The sequence below is a fragment of the Melanotaenia boesemani genome, chromosome 24 (assembly GCF_017639745.1).
Source record: "Melanotaenia boesemani isolate fMelBoe1 chromosome 24, fMelBoe1.pri, whole genome shotgun sequence".
NCBI classification, from domain to species: domain Eukaryota; kingdom Metazoa; phylum Chordata; class Actinopteri; order Atheriniformes; family Melanotaeniidae; genus Melanotaenia; species Melanotaenia boesemani.
Genome location: NC_055705.1, coordinates 2,057,535 through 2,079,354, shown reverse-complemented (window position 1 = coordinate 2,079,354; position 21,820 = coordinate 2,057,535). Strand labels below are relative to the sequence as shown.

Here is a 21,820-nt window from a genome sequence, read left to right as displayed (position 1 = left end):
TCTCTTCTCCATTATTATGGGGAACATGAGATCGCGTCCCAATAAGATGGACAAGCTAATGGCGCTAATCTGACATCAGCAGGAGTATCAGCAGTGCAGCATCAAGATGTATACGGAGACATGGCTAACTGTGTTAACCAGGGACACTGCCGCTATGCTGGACGGTTTCAGGCTGCTAGGCGAGGAAAGAACGAGGGAGCGTGGTGAGAGAAGAGGAGGAGGGCTTGAAGTGTCAGTAAATGATAAATGGTGTAAACTGGGCACATCACCAGAGAGCAGCTCTGCTCTGCAGACATTTAGCTGTTAGCCGTTAGCATTATATTACCCGCCATGGGAATTTTCACAGTCAATAACAGCAATACCATCGTCTGACTTGTTACATCATCCTCTCCGTCACAAGAAGGCTGCACACAGATCACCTGCAGACCCTCCTGATTTCTGGGAACTTCAGCAGTGACGGAGCCAGAAAATTGTCACTGGGGTGGCCAGGATGGGTTTGTGATGACATACATGTCCCACTACACGGTGGGTCGCTGTGTAAAGCAAAACAAGGCAGCAACGTCACACGGCGCCTCGGAGGGAAAAGCTGTTTAGTGAAGAGTCTCAGCATGGTGATGCCGGGCTGCGACGGCTCCAGATGTGCATCATGAATGTCGGCATCAAACCAGTCAGAAACCCTGAGTTATAGGTCGGAAGTTTACATAGTTCAACTTCAACAACAACATGATAACAGTCATTTTTACTTTATTCATCCTGCTGAGAAATTCAGCTCTGCTTTTAATCCATCTCTAGATATACTAGAAAGCAGTGGGCGGCCATGTTTTGGCACCCAGGGAGCAGTGGGGAGGGTGAAGGGCCTTGCAGGGGTTCACCTCTGTCAACACACCGGGGACTTGAACCCGAGTTCGCCACACCCAAGACCACAAGGCTGCAACGCACCCAAACATTTAGGTTCCGCCACGATCAACCCTGCACCCTGAAGATTAGAGAACATTTGTGTTTGTAGATTTCTTTCTTATTGGTGCAGATAAAGTAAAAGAAGTTTCCACGAGTTTTACTGCGGAGCCGAGGAGATGCTCAGCTTCGGTTATGGAGATCAGAGACATCAGGAGCTCATTCTCTGTGTCATCAGAAACACAGATGCATCATTTATTTATTCTGTCCATAGTCAATCTACACACACATATAACACACACCGTCTCCCTCTGATTTTACAGCTTACCTGTAATAATCTGGAGGCTCCTCCAGCCAGCGTCCATCTCCCTTATTATCATACTTTATATTAACATTTTTAATAACATCTTTATAGGCTTTGTTACTAATATATTAAATTCCTCAAACCCAACTTTTGGATTTTCTTTGCCAACTTCTATTTTTCTACTTTCTTATTTTCATTTTTCATTCATCAAACAGGAGCGATATCATTTACATGGTTCCAGTCCAGAAGATTAAACGACATGCTGAGGCCTGGATTATGACTCTTTAGATGTTATTAAAGCAAACAGGACACAAATGAATAAATGCAGTTTTCAGAAACATGAAGCCAACTGGACACATGAAAATATAAAACAAACACCTGCAGATCACAGCTGACTTAGAAACTTTACACGAGTATTTTCTAAATCCGCTGCCCACTAATCAAACTTAACATTATTTATCTTGACAGTTTACCTGCAGACAGCTTTGATAACTTAATTAGCTCATTTATGGGCGGTGTGGCTCAGTGGGTAGAGCGGTCGTCTTGCAGCCTGAGGGTTGCCGGTTCGATCCTCGGCCTGTCGAGCTCATGTTGAGGTGTCCCTGAGCAAGACACCGAACCTCTAACTGCTCCTGGTGGGTCGTGGTTCGCGCCTTGCATGGCAGCTTCGTGTGTGTGTGTGTGACGTATGATGTAAAGCGCTTTGGGTAAAAGCGACATATAAGTACAGATTTACCAAACTGTCAATGTTTAACCAGAAGGTATTATTTATTCTAACAGTAATTAATATACAAAAACAACAATATATGGAATAAAATATTCTCCTAGTCAACAGAAAGTGTTTGATGGATAAGGAAGGAAAAATATTACGTTGTGGTATTTTAACACCATCCCAAGCTAAATGTAATGTCAAAATGTTGAGGAAATTCCTCCTGAAAGAAAGTTTTCCAAATCCAGCTAGAAGAAAATTCTTTTTTAAGGACTCTAAAAATGAAGAAACTATTAAATAAAGACTACATTTATTACCTTTCACTCCCCAAAAAGCAAAAGAGATGCAGTTTGCAATGCTTAATTAATTATATTCCACCAATGACTTCCTTTTAAATTCAGTTTGGAAAACAGAAAACTGTATTTTCTTCTGGAAACTTTGAGTTTTTTTTACATTTATTTGTCTGTAAACCAGTTCATTGTTACTGGATAAATCTGAAACCTTTGGCTTCAGTTAAGGAATTTTATGCTCTCTTCATTGTCTGATATTCTTTCAGATTCTTTATTTGTTCAATCTGGATGAATTATGTTGATTTGACTTCAGATGCAGAAATATCCCTTTTCCTTCTGTTCAGATCCAACCTGCAAAATAACGAACACAAATAGTAGTTTCACCTGAGGACAGCCGGGATGTTTTTAAGGCAGGCTGGACTTCTACAGCAAATAGAAAAGAATTTATCACCGCTAGCAAACACACGGAAACGGAACATTTTAAAAGAGATCAAGTTTATCTCGAACAGGTTTGTCTGCAATCTTCGCTGAACATTATTTACATCATTAATACACGGAGGAGATCTCAAAAGAAATCTCTCCTAAGTTTCATTCTTCCTCTTCTTCACACCACCATGTCCGTATTAAAGCTTTTATTCCTAAACCTTAGGAGGAGGAGAAACAGAATCCACTCCAAGTAAAAGCGTTTTTTCCTGATTCACAACAGGATCCCAAACGCATCACCAGTTTAAGTTTCGTTTTCAGCTTGTTGTGACGCAGGCGGGTGTGTGTGGAGATTTTCCCCATAAAAGAGGTCGTGTGGAGGTATGGTAGTGTCTTATTTTCTGTTTGTCTTAACAACAGCTGTTAGAGGTTCATCCCCGATAAAAACAGCAGAAATATTCACGTTACCGGACTCACAGTTTGAACTGTGATGTCGGATAAAGTTACGGATCCGCCATTTTGGAATAGGTTTAGATGTAGAGAATCACCTCAGAGCGGTTGTTACTCTGACCACAGAAGATCTTTCCTGACTAAAACGTCGTCTGGGGGAGGCAGAGCTTGCTTATTTCTTTCTCGCTTCCTCAGACGCTGAAATCGGCCTTAAAGTAAAGTCGTGAACGCGCCCGTGTGCACATCGTGGGCGCGCGCAGGCGTCACCTTTTATTCCGCTTTAACCAGACAAACTGCGGGAGTTAAAAACACTACAAAGACTATTAAAACAAATTAGATAACATTTTAGTGGCAGTAGCCCTGAAATAAAGAGGTTTAAAAAACAGAATTTGACGCCAGGTTTTTAAATAGAAAGTGAAATTAAACGTGTAGTAACATTCTTTAGTTTCTTTATTGAAATCGTTTTAGTTTACAGTGTAAATTATTTAAAATATAAAAATCACATCAGTGGTATGAATAATGTCTATAATCTGTCAGACAAACAAAAACCCACAAATAGAAATGAAATAGATTAAATGTGATGTAGTAACACATATCTTACACTTGGGCCGGACAGCAAACATATTCTCTTACATGAACTTACTCATTCATGTGAAAAGCTCATTTCTTATTAAGCTCATGTTGGTAAAGTGTCTAAATCTTAAAGACTGACAGACTGGAAAGAGTTGGAGAACTTTGGGAATGTAGTTTTTTTTAGGATCATTAGATTTCTTATGCAGTGTTTTCTAGCAGGGTTCCTACTTTTTGGTTGAAAATATGCTTGTTTTTAGTTACATTTAAGCATTATTATCATGGCTGCCTTGTGTACCTTACAACTGTTAAATAGAGGTTGAGGCTAAAATTTAGGAGGGTCCAGTTACTCACGAGTTAACCACGAGTTACTGCACAAAGCTATGATTCAATTCAATAATGAGTAAAAATTACTCAGTTCTGAAAACTTCTTTTGGATTCATTTCAAGTCTTAAAAAGATTTACTGCATTGCACACCCCAAAATGAAAGATTTAACCAAATAAACACAAAATATTTGCTTTTCAAAACAAAGTGCTTTACTTGACAAAAGAAAAAGATTAAAACATATAATGAACTTTGTTCGTAGTTTATCTTGGGGCTTGGTATCGATTCAGATTTCAAGATTTCTAATCTCAAGATGTAGAACTGATTATCATGATTGGATCCAATCGGTTCTGATCTGATATGGATTTGGGTCAGTGTTATTACAACTTACAACAGTTTTTTTTATTTATTATCTGAATTACATGACGTAGTTATGCAACATATTAATACTAGTATTATACTGACATTCAACCACAGCTTAATGAAGTATTGATAGTTAAAGATGGCTGTAAGGACCTGTCTCCCTCCAACTGTTGACACATTTGCTTTCACAAACATGCTGTGGAGCAGAATTACTGAGCAGATCCAGGGCAGCCAACAAAGTATGCCAGAGGTGTCTATACCTGCAGCAATGGACTGCTATCGGGACACTAATATGGTACATTTTTTAAAAATATTATATTTAGAATTCATCCAACAGTTGTTGCTGTTGAATACAGATGCAGTTTTATTTAATAATATGAAAACAAAGCCATTCTCAGCCAGTGTAAATGCAAAATGAATGCTGGTTACAAGCTTCAAAGTAACCTAATGGTCATGTTACTGTATGCAAATAACAAATAAAGGTACTTCACCTTAGCAAACATGAGTGTCAGTTGTGAGCTTGAGTGCTTCCAGCTTGTGACGCCCGCCGGCTTATCAGCCAGCCAGGAGAGAGTTGCAGGACGTGCTGGAGACGCTGACAGTGGAGACGGCCCAGCACCCGCCTCCCCTGCTCCCTGATTGGCCGCCTTACCCCTCACTCCCCAAACAAGCTGTCCAATCCGGAGAAGAGGCCTCCTTTAAGGCAGAGTCATCACCATCATTCCAGGCAGCTGTGGACTGTGGGACACATGCCTGCCAGTTTGAGAAGGATTGTGGATTGTGTGGTTTAGAGACTTTTCTGTGCGAGTTAGAGATTTGGTTTAGTGATAAATACCTTTTTGTGTTCTGAGCTTTAGTGCCGTCCCTGCCTGAAAGAAGGAGGTTTTTGTGTTTAGTTTACTAGGAGTTTGGTTTTGTTTTGATAGAAGTCCGCCTGTGAGCGTGTGTTTATTTTGTTTGTTAATAAGTCCGCCTGTGAGCGTGTGTTTATTTTGTTTGTTAATAAGTCCGCCTGTGAGCGTGTGTTTATTTTGTTTGTTAATAAGTCCGGCTGTGAGCGTGTGTTTATTTTGTTTGTTAATAAGTCCGCCTGTGAGCGTGTGTTTATTTTGTTTGTTAATAAGTCCGCCTGTGAGCGTGTGTTTATTTTGTTTGTTAATAAGTCCGGCTGTGAGCGTGTGTTTATTTTGTTTGTTAATAAGTCCGGCTGTGAGCGTGTGTTTATTTTGTTTGTTAATAAGTCCGCCTGTGAGCGTGTGTTTATTTTGTTTGTTAATAAGTCCGGCTGTGAGCGTGTGTTTATTTTGTTTGTTAATAAGTCCGCCTGTGAGCGTGTGTTTATTTTGTTTGTCAATAAGTCCGCCTGTGAGCGTGTGTTTATTTTGTTTGTCAATAAGTCCGCCTGTGAGCGTGTGTTTATTTTGTTTGTTAATAAGTCCGCCTGTGAGCGTGTGTTTATTTTGTTTGTTAATAAGTCCGCCTGTGAGCGTGTGTTTATTTTGTTTGTTAATAAGTCCGCCTGTGAGCGTGTGTTTATTTTGTTTGTTAATAAGTCCGCCTGTGAGCGTGTGTTTATTTTGTTTGTTAATAAGTCCGCCTGTGAGCGTGTGTTTATTTTGTTTGTTAATAAGTCCGCCTGTGAGCGTGTGTTTATTTTGTTTGTTAATAAGTCCGCCTGTGAGCGTGTGTTTATTTTGTTTGTTAATAAGTCCGCCTGTGAGCGTGTGTTTATTTTGTTTGTTAATAAGTCCGCCTGTGAGCGTGTGTTTATTTTGTTTGTTAATAAGTCCGCCTGTGAGCGTGTGTTTATTTTGTTTGTTAATAAGTCCGCCTGTGAGCGTGTGTTTATTTTGTTTGTTAGAAGTCCGCCTGTGAGCGTGTGTTTATTTTGTTTGTTAATAAGTCCGCCTGTGAGCGTGTAGCCCGTTTTGGGTACATTTTTGGTTTGTTTGTTTCTTTTGTTACTAAGTAGTGTTAAGAATAATTGTTAAATACCCGACAGGGACACTTTGAGTTTGTTTGTTTTGTTATATTCGCCGGTTAAGGGTTGTTCGTGCTTTGGAACCCATTTCTGTTAATCAACATTATTGTATTTTATTTACCCTTGGTCCGGCCATTTCTGTATTACTGTCCTTTTGACCCCTGGACAAAAAGGGGGACTTAACACAGCTGCAGTAACCTCTGTTTTTCTTTGAGAATGTGGATGGCCGTCGTACTGCGATGAAAGAACTTTGCGATGTGCATCACTCCTCCAATCAGGCGTGCAATATCTGGGAGTTTGAGACCGGCTTCAGAGGCGAGGTAATTATGTGTGCAAAGCAGCCGACGTGGGTGAGCCCCATAATCTCAACCGCACGGGCCATATTTGCCGCATTGTTGGTCTATCGTATGGCTGGGTCTTTGCTCATCAGCCCCCCCCCTCCTCTATCGCTGCAGTCAACATTTCAGCTAGACTGGCACAACGCTGGTCAGTTTCAACTTCTGTGGACTGGAGTATGTACGAAATGAGGTTCTACTCATCGTCATGTAGTGTGCTGTCACAATCATGTAAGATTCTGTAGCCACAGATGTCCAGGTATCACTTGTAATGGTCACCCACTCTGCTGACTGAAGACAGAGGACTGGGCTCAAAAGGACGGCCACGAGGTCACACAGACAGGAGACTGGACTCAAAAGGACGGCCAGGAGGCCACACAGACAGGAGACTAGGCTCAAAAGGATGGTTAGGAGGCCACACAGACAGGAGACTAGGTTCAAAAGGATGGTCAGGAGGCCACACAGACAGGAGACTAGGCTCAGGAGGACGGCCAGGAGGCCACACAGACAGGAGACTAGGCTCTAAAGGACGGCCAGGAGGCCACACAGACAGGAGACTAGGCTCAAAAGGACGGCCAGGAGGCCACACAGACAGGAGACTAGGCTCAAAAGGATGGCCAGGAGGCCACACAGACAGGAGACTAGGCTCAGGAGGACGGCCAGGAGGCCACACAGACAGGAGACTAGGCTCAGGAGGACGGCCAGGAGGCCACACAGACAGGAGACTAGGCTCAAAAGGACGGCCAGGAGGCCACACAGACAGGAGACTAGGCTCAAAAGGACGGCCAGGAGGCCACACAGACAGGAGACTAGGCTCAAAAGGACGGCCAGGAGGCCACACAGACAGGAGACTAGGCTCAAAAGGACGGCCAGGAGGCCACACAGACAGGAGACTAGGCTCAAAAAATAACTGAACTAAAACTAAAGAAAATATTGACAGAATTATTTTATTTATTATGTATTTCATTTATTTATTTTATTTATTTTGTTCAAAACATTTTTAGGTTGTCTTTTTTTATCAATTTTTGCCTTTCTCACTACATCCCTCTTTATGGCAGCATCCATTACAACTATGTGTACCAAGCTAATTATACTAATTAGCGATTTCTAGCGACTTGTAGGACAGCCAATAGCTGCTGTTCTTACTGAGGAGTGGGAACAGCGGCTGGAGGAGCATCAGTCCCTGAAGCTGTTTATTACCAGGAACTACATGGACCAGTCGTACCATGTCCTGTGGGGGACGATGGGGACAAAGTTGTCGTTCTGCTTCGACTACAAAGTGAAAATAAAATCAAATCAAGTTCTATGTCTACTTGTTTTGTTTTGCCAGTAAGATATTTGTTTTTTTTTTTTTTTTTTTTTTTTTTTTTGAATGTGTCAACTGCTGCACAAAAATGTGAATTGTAAACATTGTCATTTCTGAATTTATTGTTCAAGTATTTATCACTACAACAGCGAAAATGGGAGGAAATGTGAATATTTGCTATGCATGGTGATTTCAGTGTGCGCCCCTAAATTTTCTGCTTGTGCTCCTAAAAATTTAAGTTAGGAGTCGCTGTGGTCCTGGTAAAAAAGTTAGTCTGGAGCCCTGCGCTTCCGGAGGCAGCAATGCAGGTTCTATTAAGAAACTTTGATGATGTGAAACAATTTAAGTCTCTGCGTTTTGAAGGTGTGGTGGGCCGACACGGCTGAGTCAGTGTAGGGAAACTCGAGTTTCTTTTGCTAGTTACTGTGGTTTTAAATACGAGTTGTTGTTCACTATGTATTGTTTTTCATGGGAAAAATCAGGTGCGTCCCCGGGACGCATCGATAGTGACTCGATAGACTTGAATGTGTCAGAGAAGCTACTGACCAATGACCCAGAATGCTTAGAACTGACTGCTTCTATTAACACGCTCAAACAGCAACACATCATTCCCAAAGGTTCCCCAAGACTGCTTCATGCAAAGAAAAACTAGAAATATTTACAGTAGAACCTTAAAAGAGGCTGTACACATATTAACACATATTTGATCAACCAGCCCAACCACTAATTAACCAAAGCCATGTAACCTTCCCCCATACACAACGTCCCTCCTCCAAGACACAGTGAAAGGGCACATGAACCCTGGGGACACTTTTCTTTATGCACCACTCCAGAGACAGAGAAAAGACGGGAGACAGAGAAGCCAGGAGGAAGTACAAGCAGGGAACGAGAAGTTTTCTTGTATTATTATCTGCATGTAAAAGGAACTAGTGAATTGTTTCTCAGCCAAACTACATCACATGGAAGAATCCTGGTTTCTGCAACCGGACAAACGCACAAATCACCTAACAACCAAGCTAAACCAATTAACAATTAAACAATTAACAAAACCCTCTGTGCAATCATGTACATGTATATAAAGGAAATTAACATATGTTTACCCTCAAGTAAGTCAAGTAACAGTCGCTTGTTCTGACAAGATGGGGGATTCATGTTTTCTCTGCAGATGAAGGTAGGAAGTGTGTGTGAGCTGGTGTAACTTCATCATCATGGATCAGTGTGAGGACAGAGAGGAGGGAGTCCGTCCCACTACAACCAGTCTGCGTGGGGAACATGAGAACCAGAGCAGAGCCCAGAGGTGAGATGATCATCTCCACCTGACCATGACATTTCTCCATGTCAGAGCTCAGCACTCACATCACCAAACATCTGGATTTACAGGAACCAACCTGAACCTGAACCAGAACCAGAACCCGAACCCGAACATGGACCTGGACCTGGACCTGGACTTGAACCTGGATCTGAGCCCGAGCCCAGCTGTGTGACCTTAAAGAAGTTGAAAGAAGTCATAATTGATTCTACAAAAAGTCTTTCAGCTGACGGAAAGTAAGTTACCGACAGTATTAAAAGGCCTGAAATGATATAAAACATCTATACATGAAACCAGCTAAGCACCCTAAACTCTACACAGTCCTGGCTTGATGTCCACGGCCTCCAATACTAAGCCTAAGAGTAAATGAAGAGGTGCTGCACAACACTAAGGTCATATGCATGTTATTCTAGGGACGTCAGATTATGTATTCCCAGTGTCAGAAATGTGTCTGCTACTATGCCTGAGTTAATGAGATGTGGACTTTCTATCCACACCTGTTTTTTCCTCTTTTTGACAGGAAACACCATGCTGACGATGACTCCATGAACCTAAATGTCATCGATCACCTTCATCAACAAATAATCTCTAAGATTTCATGTTTGCACTAAAAGCCTCATTTATTTAAATTACAGGCTTGTTTCGGAGACATGGAAGACTTCTTCGTTCAGACTGCAGGCTTGTTGTGGTCCGAGTGGGAGGCCGGACTTAGTCTGTTCTCCCGTGGAATCAGCCGGCAGTCTGGATGCGAAACCCTGAGAGCTCCTCATTCTTTAGGACTACCACCTTTAAAGAGCCTATGTCTAACTTAGCAAACTCTTTGTGCCTTTGTCTTAAATACTTTAAATTTAACCCTGTTTATGATTGATTTTTGTCAGATTTTATTCATATTGTATTTTACTACTATCCACAACTTGTTTTATTTTATAAACCTAATAAAATGTTTTTTTTTTCCTTCACAGGAAAAAAAGACTTAAGGGTCCACCCGAGCCCAGTGGGGTGTCCTTCAGGAGTGGGTGGTCAAAAGACGACGTCATTGATTTCAAAGAAAGAAAGAATAAAGAGAGAAAGTATGTTTTTTTTCTCAATGTTCAGCATATGCTGGTTAATGTTTAACAATCTAAAATGCTTATTTTTTATTTCTTCATGGATAAGACTCAAAGATAGACCTGAGCCCAGTGGGGTGTCCTTCAGGAGTGGGTGGTCAAAAGACGACGTCATTGATTTCAAACAAGAGCAGAAACAAGAGAGAAAGTGTGTTTTTTCTCAGTATTCAGCAGTGGCAGGATAATATTTATCACCTTAAGCTGTTTAAGTATTTAACAGATATAATTCTAAAAATCTTTTTTTGACTTTTCAGAAACATCTGCAGAGATGAACCTCAGCCCAGCGGGGTGTCCCTCAGGAGTGGGTGGTCAAAAGACGACGTCATTGATTTCAAACCAACTAAAAGAAAGTAAATTAATGCCGTTTAAGATTAAGTAAAACATTTAAATATAAAATTTTCTCAGAGAAACAAAGTCATATTCAAAACAACTTTTTTGTCCCAGTGGGGCAAACAGAACAGTTGTTTACACACATACTACGGTACAATTTTAAAATGAACTAAAATAAACAAGGTCATAGAAATGTGTGAAAGAAGAAAAGACTTTTTTTTTTTTTTTTTTTTTTTTTTTTTTTTTTTTTTTTTTTTTTTTTTTATTGAACACATTATACAAATACAAATACAAATACAAGTGAGAATCTCCTCTTTCAGTTGAAACAAAACAGATTATGCAAGTGTTTTTGTAAGGCAATAATAGTAGCAAATCAACATAAAATGCATTTTTAGAAATGTGCATTCATTTTATATGTATATAAGAAACCAATAAACAATAAAACAACAGAATAGGCCTACATACAGGCATTCTTTTCTTTTCTTAAGACGATCTTGTTTATCTTATTTCATTTATGAGGGGCTGGTGTTTAAATATTCAAATATTTATGTATTTGTTGACATTTCCTTCATTCAAAATCTTAAAAATTGAGACATGCTATTACACAGGTTCTGAATTGGTCCATATTTATCTGCTATCAACTTCAGAGAAGAGTACAGCATTTTGATTTCTCTTTTAAAACATTTTAGTGCCGGGCTTTGATTTTTCCATTTACACGTATGTATATGATATTTCCCCATAATCAATATGATGTTTATCATGTCAGATATTTCTTTATCTAGATCTTCCTTATACCCTAGGATCTGGTTTTTCTCAAAGGAGGTGAGGTTAGTTATTATTGGTTTTAACCAGCTTTGTAGATTTTGCCAAAAATTATTTGTCACATTGCATGTGTAAAAAAGATGCTCAATGGTTTCTGGCTCTTCTAAGCAAAAGACACATTTTTCGACCTCAAAACCGAACCTTTTCCTAAGTGTTTCGGCTGTAGGATAGTAGTTGTTAATGATTTTGAATTGTATTTCCTTTGCTTTTGGTGGGATTGGCCATTTTAGGTATTTGAGGCCATAAGTCTTGTTACACATTTCTTCGTTTAGTCTTATTTTTGCAGATCTGTTAAAATCATGAAATATCTTTCCCTTAATAGCATTCCCAATGAATTGGTTGTTGCATTTTTTGTCATTAACAAGCACTTGGTTAATTTTTAGTTCTGGTAATGCTGCTTTAATTTCTGAATGAAAGAGTGTGTTTTGTATTAATTGTATTAAGGCAGTTGGTATAGCTTTGCGTATTTTTAAGTATTCTCTATAGGAGCACTGAACATCATATTTTTCTTTTATCTCATTAAAGGGCAAGAAATTTCCCTGACTATCCATTAGATCTGTCACAAAAATCACCTTCTTATCAATCCAGTCCTGTTTGTACAAAGATTTCCTATTTATTGTGATGGTTCTATTATTCCATATCGTTGATCCATGTGGTGTAAAATTGTGGGAAAATATCAACTTCCAATAATATAGAACTTGCCTATGGAAGTTTGATAGCTTTACCGGCAGTTTGGTGGTCTCAAAGTCACATTTTAACACAAAATCTAATCCACCTACTTTCTTGAAGATATTTCTAGGAATGTGAAACCAGACTGATTCCTTCTGTGACATAAAGGCTTTTATCCAATTAATCTTGAAGACTCCTACCATTGCTCCGAAGTCTAAAGTTTTTAGTCCTCCATGTTTAGGGTCTTTCACCAGTTGGGATTTTTTAATATAGTGTGTTTTATTTCTCCAAATAAAGTTGTATATTATAGAGTTTGCTTTTTTAATGTTATTTTGGGAGACATACATCGAATAACATGGATATATTAATTTAGATATTCCTTCTGATTTGGATAACAGGTTACGGCCAAATATGGATAAATCTCTCATTAACCAGTGATTTAAGGTGGTTTTCATATTTTCTATTTTTTCATTCATGTTTTTTTCTTCCATTTTTTTGATATCCTTATTTATTTTAATTCCTAAATATGTGACTTCAGTTTTGACCGGAATGGACATCATTTGTGAATCTGTACATTTATACAGAGGTAGTATTTCGCTTTTTTTGATATTAATATTTAAACCCGATGCTTTAGAGAAGGCCTTGATAACATCTAAAGATTTACTAACTATTGATTTGTTTTTTAAAAAGAAAACCGTATCATCCGCAAATTGACTAATTCGAAATTCATGGTTTAATATGCTTATCCCTTTAAATTCTTGGTTATTTACAATCATGTATGCCAGTATTTGGGTACATAGTATAAAGAGTTTAGGTGATATCGGGCATCCTTGCCTTATTCCCCGAGTGATGTCTAGTTTGGGCGTCATACCTGGATTAAGCGAAACATAGCTTATTATATCCTTGTAAAACATTTCAATGACTTTACAGAACTTTTCACCAAAACCAAAGTTTCTTATTGTCTGTATCAGAAAAGGATGTTCTAGTGAGTCGAAAGCTTTGAAAAAATCAATGAAAAGAATAAGACATTCTGTATCAATTAGTGATTGGTAATCCATCATATCTAATATTAGCCTTATATTATTGTGAATGTGTCTACCCTTAATAAAGGCTGACTGAAATTCATCAACTAGTTTGGCCAAAACTCCTTTTAATCTGTTTGCGTATGCAAGAGCAATTAGTTTGTAGTCGTTACAAAGAAGTGTTATTGGTCTCCAGTTGTCCAATCTCAGTAAGTCCTTTCCAGGTTTAGGTATTAATGTTATCAGCCCAATTTTCATGGTGTTTGATAAGCATCCTTTGCCTATGCATTCCACAAAGGCTTTGTGTAATAAGTCTTTAATGTCTAGCCAAAAATGTTTGTAGAATTCTGAAGTTATGCCATCTATTCCTGGTGATTTTCTATTTTTCATTTGTTTTAGTGCTTTTTCTAATTCTGATATTGTTAGTTCTTCATCTAGTATTTTTTTTTCATCTTCATTTAGCTTTTTAATGTCTTTTTTAATTCTATCAAATAGTTGATCACAATCCTCTTTATGGAAGTCAGTTTTGTACAGCTTATTATAGAAAAGCCATATTTCATCATTTATTTGGTTTTGGTCTTCAGAGATGGAATCAACTAGTTTCAGTTTATTTATTCTCTTTTTTCTCTGTCTATGTTTTTCTAGTCCATGGAAGTAGGCTGTGTTCTTTTCTCCCTTTTCTATCCATTTGGCTTTTGATCTTATAAACGCTCCATTGGCTTTTTCTCTGTACATATCATCTAATTTATTTTGGAGAGCTATCATTTCTGCTTTTTCTTCATCCGTTAGTTCCTTTTTTTTACACATTTTACAAATTTTCAATATTGTTTCTTCTTGTTTATGTTTTCTTATTTGTGAAAGTCTTTTTCCCGTTGTGATTGCTAGTTGTTTTGTTTGAAATTTAAACCATTCCCATTTACTTGTATGTGACATACTAAGTTTTTTAACATTTTCCAGAAGCTTTTTAACTTGTTTACAAAAGTCATCATTAAGTAAGAGATTATTGTTGAATTTCCATATATTTTCAGATGCTTTCGGTTGTTGGATTATTTTTAGTGCTAATTTTATCATGCAATGGTCTGATAGAGGCGAAGCTGAAATTTCATATTTAAGGACATCTTTACAGATTATTTGTGATAACAGCCAATAGTCTAGTCTGGAACCTTGATTCCTATCTGCTGTGCTATTCCACGTATACATAACAGAGGTAGGGTTTGACATTCTCCAGTAATCTACTGTATGAGTTGACGTACATAAATTTTTTATTATATCATCGTATTCAGGTTGTTTTCCTCTTTGAGGTCTGCGATCCAGCCAAGAATGAGGTGCTATGTTGAAATCACCTCCAATTATTACTTTTTCTGTCATATATGTGATTTTCCAATTGTTTATGAGCTGCTCTAACTTTGTCATCATTGCTCTGTTATTTGTTCTAATGTTGTAACCATAAATACACAGTGATATATATTTTTGATCATATATCTCTAATACCATTATGATCCAATGTCCGTCTGTGTCACTTTCACGTTTTATTATTTTACCTGGAAATTTGTTAAGAAGTACCATCACCCCAGCCGAGTGAGAAGTTCCGTGTGAAAAAAGGATGTCATCGCCCCATTGTTGTTTCCAGAATTTTTCATCCTCAGTACCTGAATGTGTCTCTTGTAGAAAAAAACAATTAGCCTGTTGTTCTTTACAAAATAAAAAGATTGCCTTACGTTTAACGATATTTTTTAAACCTCTAACATTAATAGAAACAAAATTTAAGGACATTGTACTCCGAGAAAAAAAGAAATACTCTTATTACTAAGTACCTTGAAACCTTGTCCGCAGGAATGATCATATAGTCCGAAACCAAAAAACTTAAGATAGTTCTAAACCAAACTCCAATACTTTTTTTTTTTTTATTGTTATTTATACTATAAGAAATTATGTATCCTCTTTGATACCAATCAGCTCTTGTTCGCTTCCCACAATTTCCCCCCACTGTCCGCCCCAGCAACAACCTCATTTTTATCCTTTACTTCCTTTACTATTTTGATATTTTTACAACTCCCTTAACTACTTTTTCTTTGTAATATCAAACATTCTAGACCTTGTAAGAGCCCTTTAGATACTGACATTTTTTTTTTTTTTTTTTTTTATTATTATATATTTTTTTTTATTACTTCCTTACATCCTACTATTGTCAACAAAAAGAAACCTTTTCTTTGAAGCCTCATTACTTTTCTTAACTCTTCATTTACCTGTTATCATGACAGTTTATCTCTCCTTTTTTTTTTTTTTTTTAGGGTTCAACTCTTATGCCATCAATGATGGCATAACCTTCCTTTAGAAAGGCTTTTCTTCCCTTGCGCCTGGCTTCTTCCACTCGCGGCCATAACTTGGCTCTGGCCTCTCGATCTTCTTTGGAGAAGTCCTCTCTGAAGTAGATGTTCAGTTCTTTGCAAACTCTAGCCTCTTTCGATCTTTTCCATACGTCGTTTCTCGCCGTCCTTGTTGCAAACTGTATGATGATGGGTCTTGCCATTTTGTTGAAAGCAGCGTCATTTCTCTTACCCAGTCGATGAACTGTGTCAACCATCTCTCGAACCTTGTCCACCGCCACTGGCACCACACGAGTCAGGATCCCGATTACAACCTCCTTTACGTCTTCACTTTCTTTTTCTGTTAATCCCAGTAACCTTAGGTCCCATCTCCTCTTATATCTGGCGTTTTCTTTGCATAGTTCTTTCAACGAGCTGTTTTCTTTTTTCAGAGAGGTCATTTCTTTTTTCATCTTTTCGATTTCTTCTCTGTTTTCTTTGACCGCTTTCGTGTTTGCTTCTATTTGTGTCTCGAAACTTTTCAGACGCATGTCTTGTTTGTCGAATCTTTGCAGGACTGTTTGGATGGCTTCATATATGCTATCATTGCTAACATTAGCTTCTGTTTCTCTTGTTCGTACATTTTTATTTTTCAGTCTTTTGGGGTCTGGGCTAGGGATTGGAGTGTGGTCATTCAAAGCAGTTACCTTGTTGACTTCCAAGTCCTCTAGTTCTTGAATGTCCTCCTCATCGCATGCTTCTTCGAGAACCGCTAGGTTATACTCGTGGTCTTTTCTGCTAGCTTGCTTGTTGCTTACGTACTCCATGGCTTCCGCCAGGTTTCGTCTCTTCTTTCTTTTCTTCGCCACCGCTGGCGTCTTATAGTTTGCTTGGTTTTAAGTTTTCACTTTAGCTTTCGGTTTGTTTGATTGTTAGTTCTGGAATGGCTCTTTGAGGACTATAACAAAGTTTTTCTTTCAGAACCTGCTGGAGGCGCAGCTGCTCATTCCGCCATCTTGATCCTCCTCCCGAAAGAAGAAAAGACGTAAAGAAAGGAGACATGTCTGCAGTGTATACATGGAGTGTGATGTGAAGGCATGAGGCAGAAACAGCAGTATGATCTGCTTTGTTAGGAGGGTTGCTGTATAATACACTGTTAGATTCTTTTCTTTGGGGTGCACGGTGGTGTGGTGGTTAGCACCGCAGTTTCACAGCAAGGTCACTGGTTCGAGCCTCGGCTGGGGGGAGGTTCGAACAGTGGCCTTTCTGTGTGGAGTTTGCATGTTCTCCCTGTGTAATGATGAATTTAATTAATTCATCATTCATTTATACAGTTTATTTATAACCTGACTTTTTTAAGGTTATATAAATTCCCAGTTATTTAATGCTTGTGGCAGAGAATTCCAAAGCTGGGAGCACAGCGACTGAAGGGTCGGCTCCCCGTGGTGTTGAGGTGGGCAGGGGGCACAGTGAGGTGTCACGTCTAAGGGAGCGAGATAGGGTGGCACTGTGGAGGATATCGGACAGATATGGAGGAGGGAGGGTGTGCATGGCTTTAAAGATATAGAGAAGAAGTTTGAACTGGATACGGTACAATACTGGCAGCCATGGGTGTTGCTGTAGGACGGGTGTGATATGATGATATGAGGGGGTTTTAGTGATGATCCGAGCAACTTAGTTCTGGACCAGTTGAAGCTTATGAAGGGTCTTTTGAGGATGGCCAAAGAGGAGAGAGTTTCAGTAGTGGATACGGGAGGTAAGAAGACTGTGAACATGGATAGTGGCAGCATGGGGGGTGAGGGAGGGGCGGAGGGAGTGTTTCGTAGATTGAAACATGCAGACCGGGTATGGTTATTGATGTGAGATTGAAATGCTGATCACGGGCTTCTATGGCCGAGGAGTTCCTCCACTTGACCCAGGTGACGTGATCCTGAACTGCAGGTGACCGATCCGGACAGAGGAGAGAGTTCTGGTGCTGATTCCACAGCCAACCATTGCGTTGCTCCAACGCAGTGGGATTAGCATAACCGGCTCCAATACAAAAGGCCAGAATAGGCCAGGGGCCGTAACACCCCCTTTCTTAAAATTTTGCTTCTGGTTTTCCATTACCATGAACTTCCACTTGCAAAGTACAAACACATGATTACAAACAGGTTTTTACACATTCTTTTCACACACGGGAAAAGGCATCGGCAAACAGGTTTTCTACACCCTTCTTGTGTCGTACCTCTAGGTTGTATTCCTGTACTATCAATGCCCATCTCATTAGTCTCTGGTTAGGATTGTACATTCGTGTGAGGAATGTCAGCTGGTTGTGGTCCGTATATACCAGAGTAGGCACTGGCGAGGATCCCACATATACGTCAAAGTGCTGGAGGGCCAGCAACAGGGACAGCTTTTCTTTTTCTGTGGTCGAGTAGTGCAACTGGTGCCTGCTGAATTTCCTGGAGGTTGTCAATCCCATCATTGCCGGTCTGTAGGAGCACGGCGCCTGCCCCCACAGAACTGGCATCTATCTCCAGTCTGAATGTTTTGGTCATGTCAGGAGCAGCTAGCACAGGCGCATGTAAAAGAAGTGTTTTAGCACTCTCGAATGCATGTTGGCACTCTGGGATCCATTTAAAGTCCTGTTTTGGGCTCAACAGGTTTACAACTGTTGTGAAATTACAGCAGAAGTTGCTGTAATACCAGTAGTAACCTGGTATATTGCAGAAATGTATCTGGTGTTACAAAGGCCAAAATATCTGAAGCACGTTCCGTTAAAGGAACTTCCCAATAACCTTTCAGTAAATTTAACTTTGTCACAAATCGAGCCGAACCAACCAACCGTATGCACACAATCTTCTACGCGAGGTAGCGGATAGGCGTCGGTGACAGTCGCAGCATTCACTTTTCTATAATCTGTGATGAACCGTGGAGATCCATCCGGTTTAGACTCCACCAAACAAGGGGAGCTCCACGAACTACAGCTGGCTGTTGCACCAGATAATATTCAATAAACCAAATAATCCATACCTGCTGCATCAAACGTCTCTTATGTGGATTACACTGATAAGGATGCTGTTTTATAGGGCGGCTATTTCCAAGATCTTTATTTTGAGTGATCAAATGCATACGGGACGGGACATCTTTGAACAAGATTCAAAATTTTGATACTAACAAAATGATAGCTGTCTTTTGATCATTAGTAAGATATCTTAAGGCAGTCAGCAGTGAAACGGGCATCTCCATGTTTGTTAATCGAGGTGTCAATATCTCGACGCAACCTTATCTGACAAATCACAATCATGTGAAGCGGATTCTACCAGAGTGACAGCAACTCCACACGACTCTGAACTACTGTGATATGGGGTTGTTGACAGTGCAGTACAAGCTTGAATTCCCGGTTTTCCTGGGTCACATGATACATAAGCCTTTAGCATGGTTACGTGGCAGGAGTGGCGACTACATAATTTGTAGGACTTAACTGCTGTCTAACCACATATGGCCCCGAAAATTGTGCTTCTAAAGCAACTTTACTGCCTTCTTTGAAACTGCAAACTGCATTTCCATCGTAACGCCGCTATATCTGTGTCTGAGATGTCTTTAATGTGGCAGAAGCGAATTCACATGGACGTTTTAAGTGATAACGAAAAGAATTCACATATGCTGATACATTTCTACAAGTCGATGTGGGGGTTTCTGGTAACGTCTCTTTCAAATTTTCAATGCTCCTCGAATCTCGTAACCAAAGATGAGTTCAGCAGGGCTGAATGCTGGTGACTCTTGAGGACCCTAACCCTAACCCTAGTACTTACGCAGCATAGACTTTACTGTCTGATGCCATCTTTCCAGTGCTCCTTGGCTTTCCAGATGATAAACAGTTGCGGTCGTATTCTGAATGTTCAACTCATTAAGAACCTGCCTAAACACCTTTGACATAAAGTTACTACCTTGACCCGTCTGAATTATCAGAGGTACTTTAGCAAAGCTTTCGTCACTATGGATAACAAGCTGTTATCCAGCACAACAAAATTGCTTCCGGGTCACGCGTTGTTAGTGTCAACATAAAGACATTTCTGGACCTAGTTCTAGATAGGGGACCCACACAGTCAAATGTCAACTGTTGAAGTGGTTCCGACATACTGGGAATCGGATGCAAGGGTACCTTCGTAACCTTCTGGTTTGGTTTCTCTACAATTTGACAAATATGACAGCTTTGGATGTGTTTAACCACATCCGATTTCAATTCAGGCCAAAAGAAATGTTTTAAAACACACCGATAAGTCTTATTTACTCTCAAATGACCTGACCAACAATAATCATGGGCTAAATGCAGTACGTGAGAGCGAAAACGAGCCGGTACTACTATTTGTGTTTCTACATTCCTGTCAACATCAGGAATTCTAACCGGACACCAACGTTGCATCAATACACCATTCTGCATGAAAAATCAATGTTTGCTGTGATCAGCTGACCATCACTCACCACCTCCTTAAAGAATCTGTGCAGCGTGGGATCAGATTCCTGCGCCTCACTCAGTTGCTTACGGGAAACTAACAGCAAGGAGTCGGAAGGGGGAAGCAGAGCTTTCTGAGCTTTTACGCCAGCGGATTCCAGTCCCCCAGCCACTTTTCCGGGCTGCATTCTGTCCTCTCCCTCTGAAAAAAATGAACACACGCTTCTGTTACATCATTCCTCATTGGGCTGTCTAGGACTTCTAAGCCAGGGATCGCTGCCTCCCGCAATATCATTTCCTAGAAGGACAGAGACATGATTAATGGGCAAAGCAGTACATATAGCCATCGGGAATACAACAAATACCAGATCAGTTTTTAAATTAACATAATGAACTGGCCTAGGAACATAACCCATCTCAACTCCCTTCAGAATGACGCTGTACCCCTCATAAATTTTCTCTGAAAAGGGTAGCGCATCTGTTAAAATGAGAGACTGAGAAACTCCTGTGTCACGCAGTACTTTTACTGGCTTTTTCTCATATTGGCCGTCAGAAACTGAGACAGATCCATCCATCACAAATGGTTGAAAACAAGGATGCATTCTTCCTGTTCTGCCTTACCTGCACCGTGCACAAACCCAACTTCCTGTTGTCTCGAAGAAAAGACTAGGGTTTTCCTTTTCAGTTTTACACACTGAGCAATTAAATGCCCCAGTTTGTGACAGTAAAAACAAGTTATTTCTATATCAGATGTAGGTTTCACAGTCCTTGTTACCTCAGTAACGGGTTTCATCATGGACTGAAATACTGTTTTGTGCATTAAGACATATTCGTCAGCTATGACAGCTGCTACCTCCAAATCAGTGCTGTTCATTTAAATGAACCACCAGAGTTGTTTCTTAAATTCCTCAAACATAACAATTCCCTTAGCGACTCAAGAGAGTTTACCCCACAAGAAGAACACCATCGATCAAATAAATTACTCTTCTCTCAAGCAATTTCCACAAAAGTTTGGGATTGCTCCTTATATGTTTCAGATTTTTGCCTATAGGCCTTAATCACCAGCTCATATGCTTTTAGTACCATGGCCTTCACAGTGTCATAACATCTGCTGTCCAAAAGAGGATGGAGTGCCGCCACCACCTCTTGAGCTTTCCCAGAAAGTCTGCATTAAATGAGGAGGGACCAACAATCCCTGGGCCATTGATCCTACCGTTCGACCAGAGTTCTGCTTCGGGGTGGAATTGGCTTGAGCCTCCAGCTCCACAAGGTGCAGGCGTGCTACCTTATCAGCTTCAATCTCCATTTTTCGGATTGCTAGCTGTATCTGTCGTTGATGGGCCTTTTTCTGGGCTTCTAGTTGTAACCGCGGCAACCTCACCCTCATTTGAGCGTCAACTTAAGAGGCACCTGAGTCACTATCAGAGAGGAGCTGGTCAAACCAGGGAAGAGTGACCGGTGTTGCTGGAAACTGCCTTCTGGCTGCTTTGCTCCTGGGCACATCAGGAAGAAGGAAAACTTTATGAAGGTTTGGTGAGAACTCTCGAGACTCATCCAAACTGAGGTGATTGTCATTAAACCTTTCTCGCTACAGGCAGTCTTCAGATTTGCTGCTCACATCCACATATCCCTTCATGGACCTTTACCTTGTGTTTGTCTCTGTGTGGACACACAGAATATCAGCTGATTCTCCCTGATTCCTCCACAGAGAGGACCAGCAGAGCTCGGAGCGTCCCACTGGTCAGTCTGCCCAGCAGCATCAAACACAGCTGGACTTCATATTTATGGTCTGTACATGTACAACAACTACTTTTCCATCTCTTCACATCATCTCCATGCTGACCTTTGTAGACCAGTGGATGGTCAGT

The 21,820-nt window shown here is 40.1% G+C and overlaps 1 protein-coding gene across 1 annotated transcript in view; it reads left to right on the top strand.

The window, feature by feature from the left end:
* The first annotated feature begins 2,903 nt into the window (after positions 1-2,903).
* Positions 2,904-21,820, top strand: part of LOC121635925 — a 117,499-nt gene continuing 98,582 nt past the window's right edge. Inside the window, exons 1-7 of the mRNA XM_041979343.1 lie at positions 2,904-3,001; positions 9,116-9,247; positions 9,331-9,495; positions 10,222-10,329; positions 10,415-10,513; positions 10,620-10,715; positions 21,661-21,739. Coding sequence (XP_041835277.1) covers positions 9,159-9,247; positions 9,331-9,495; positions 10,222-10,329; positions 10,415-10,513; positions 10,620-10,715; positions 21,661-21,739 — 636 coding nt within the window. The 5' untranslated portion in view covers positions 2,904-3,001; positions 9,116-9,158. The remainder of the gene's footprint in view (positions 3,002-9,115; positions 9,248-9,330; positions 9,496-10,221; positions 10,330-10,414; positions 10,514-10,619; positions 10,716-21,660; positions 21,740-21,820) is intronic.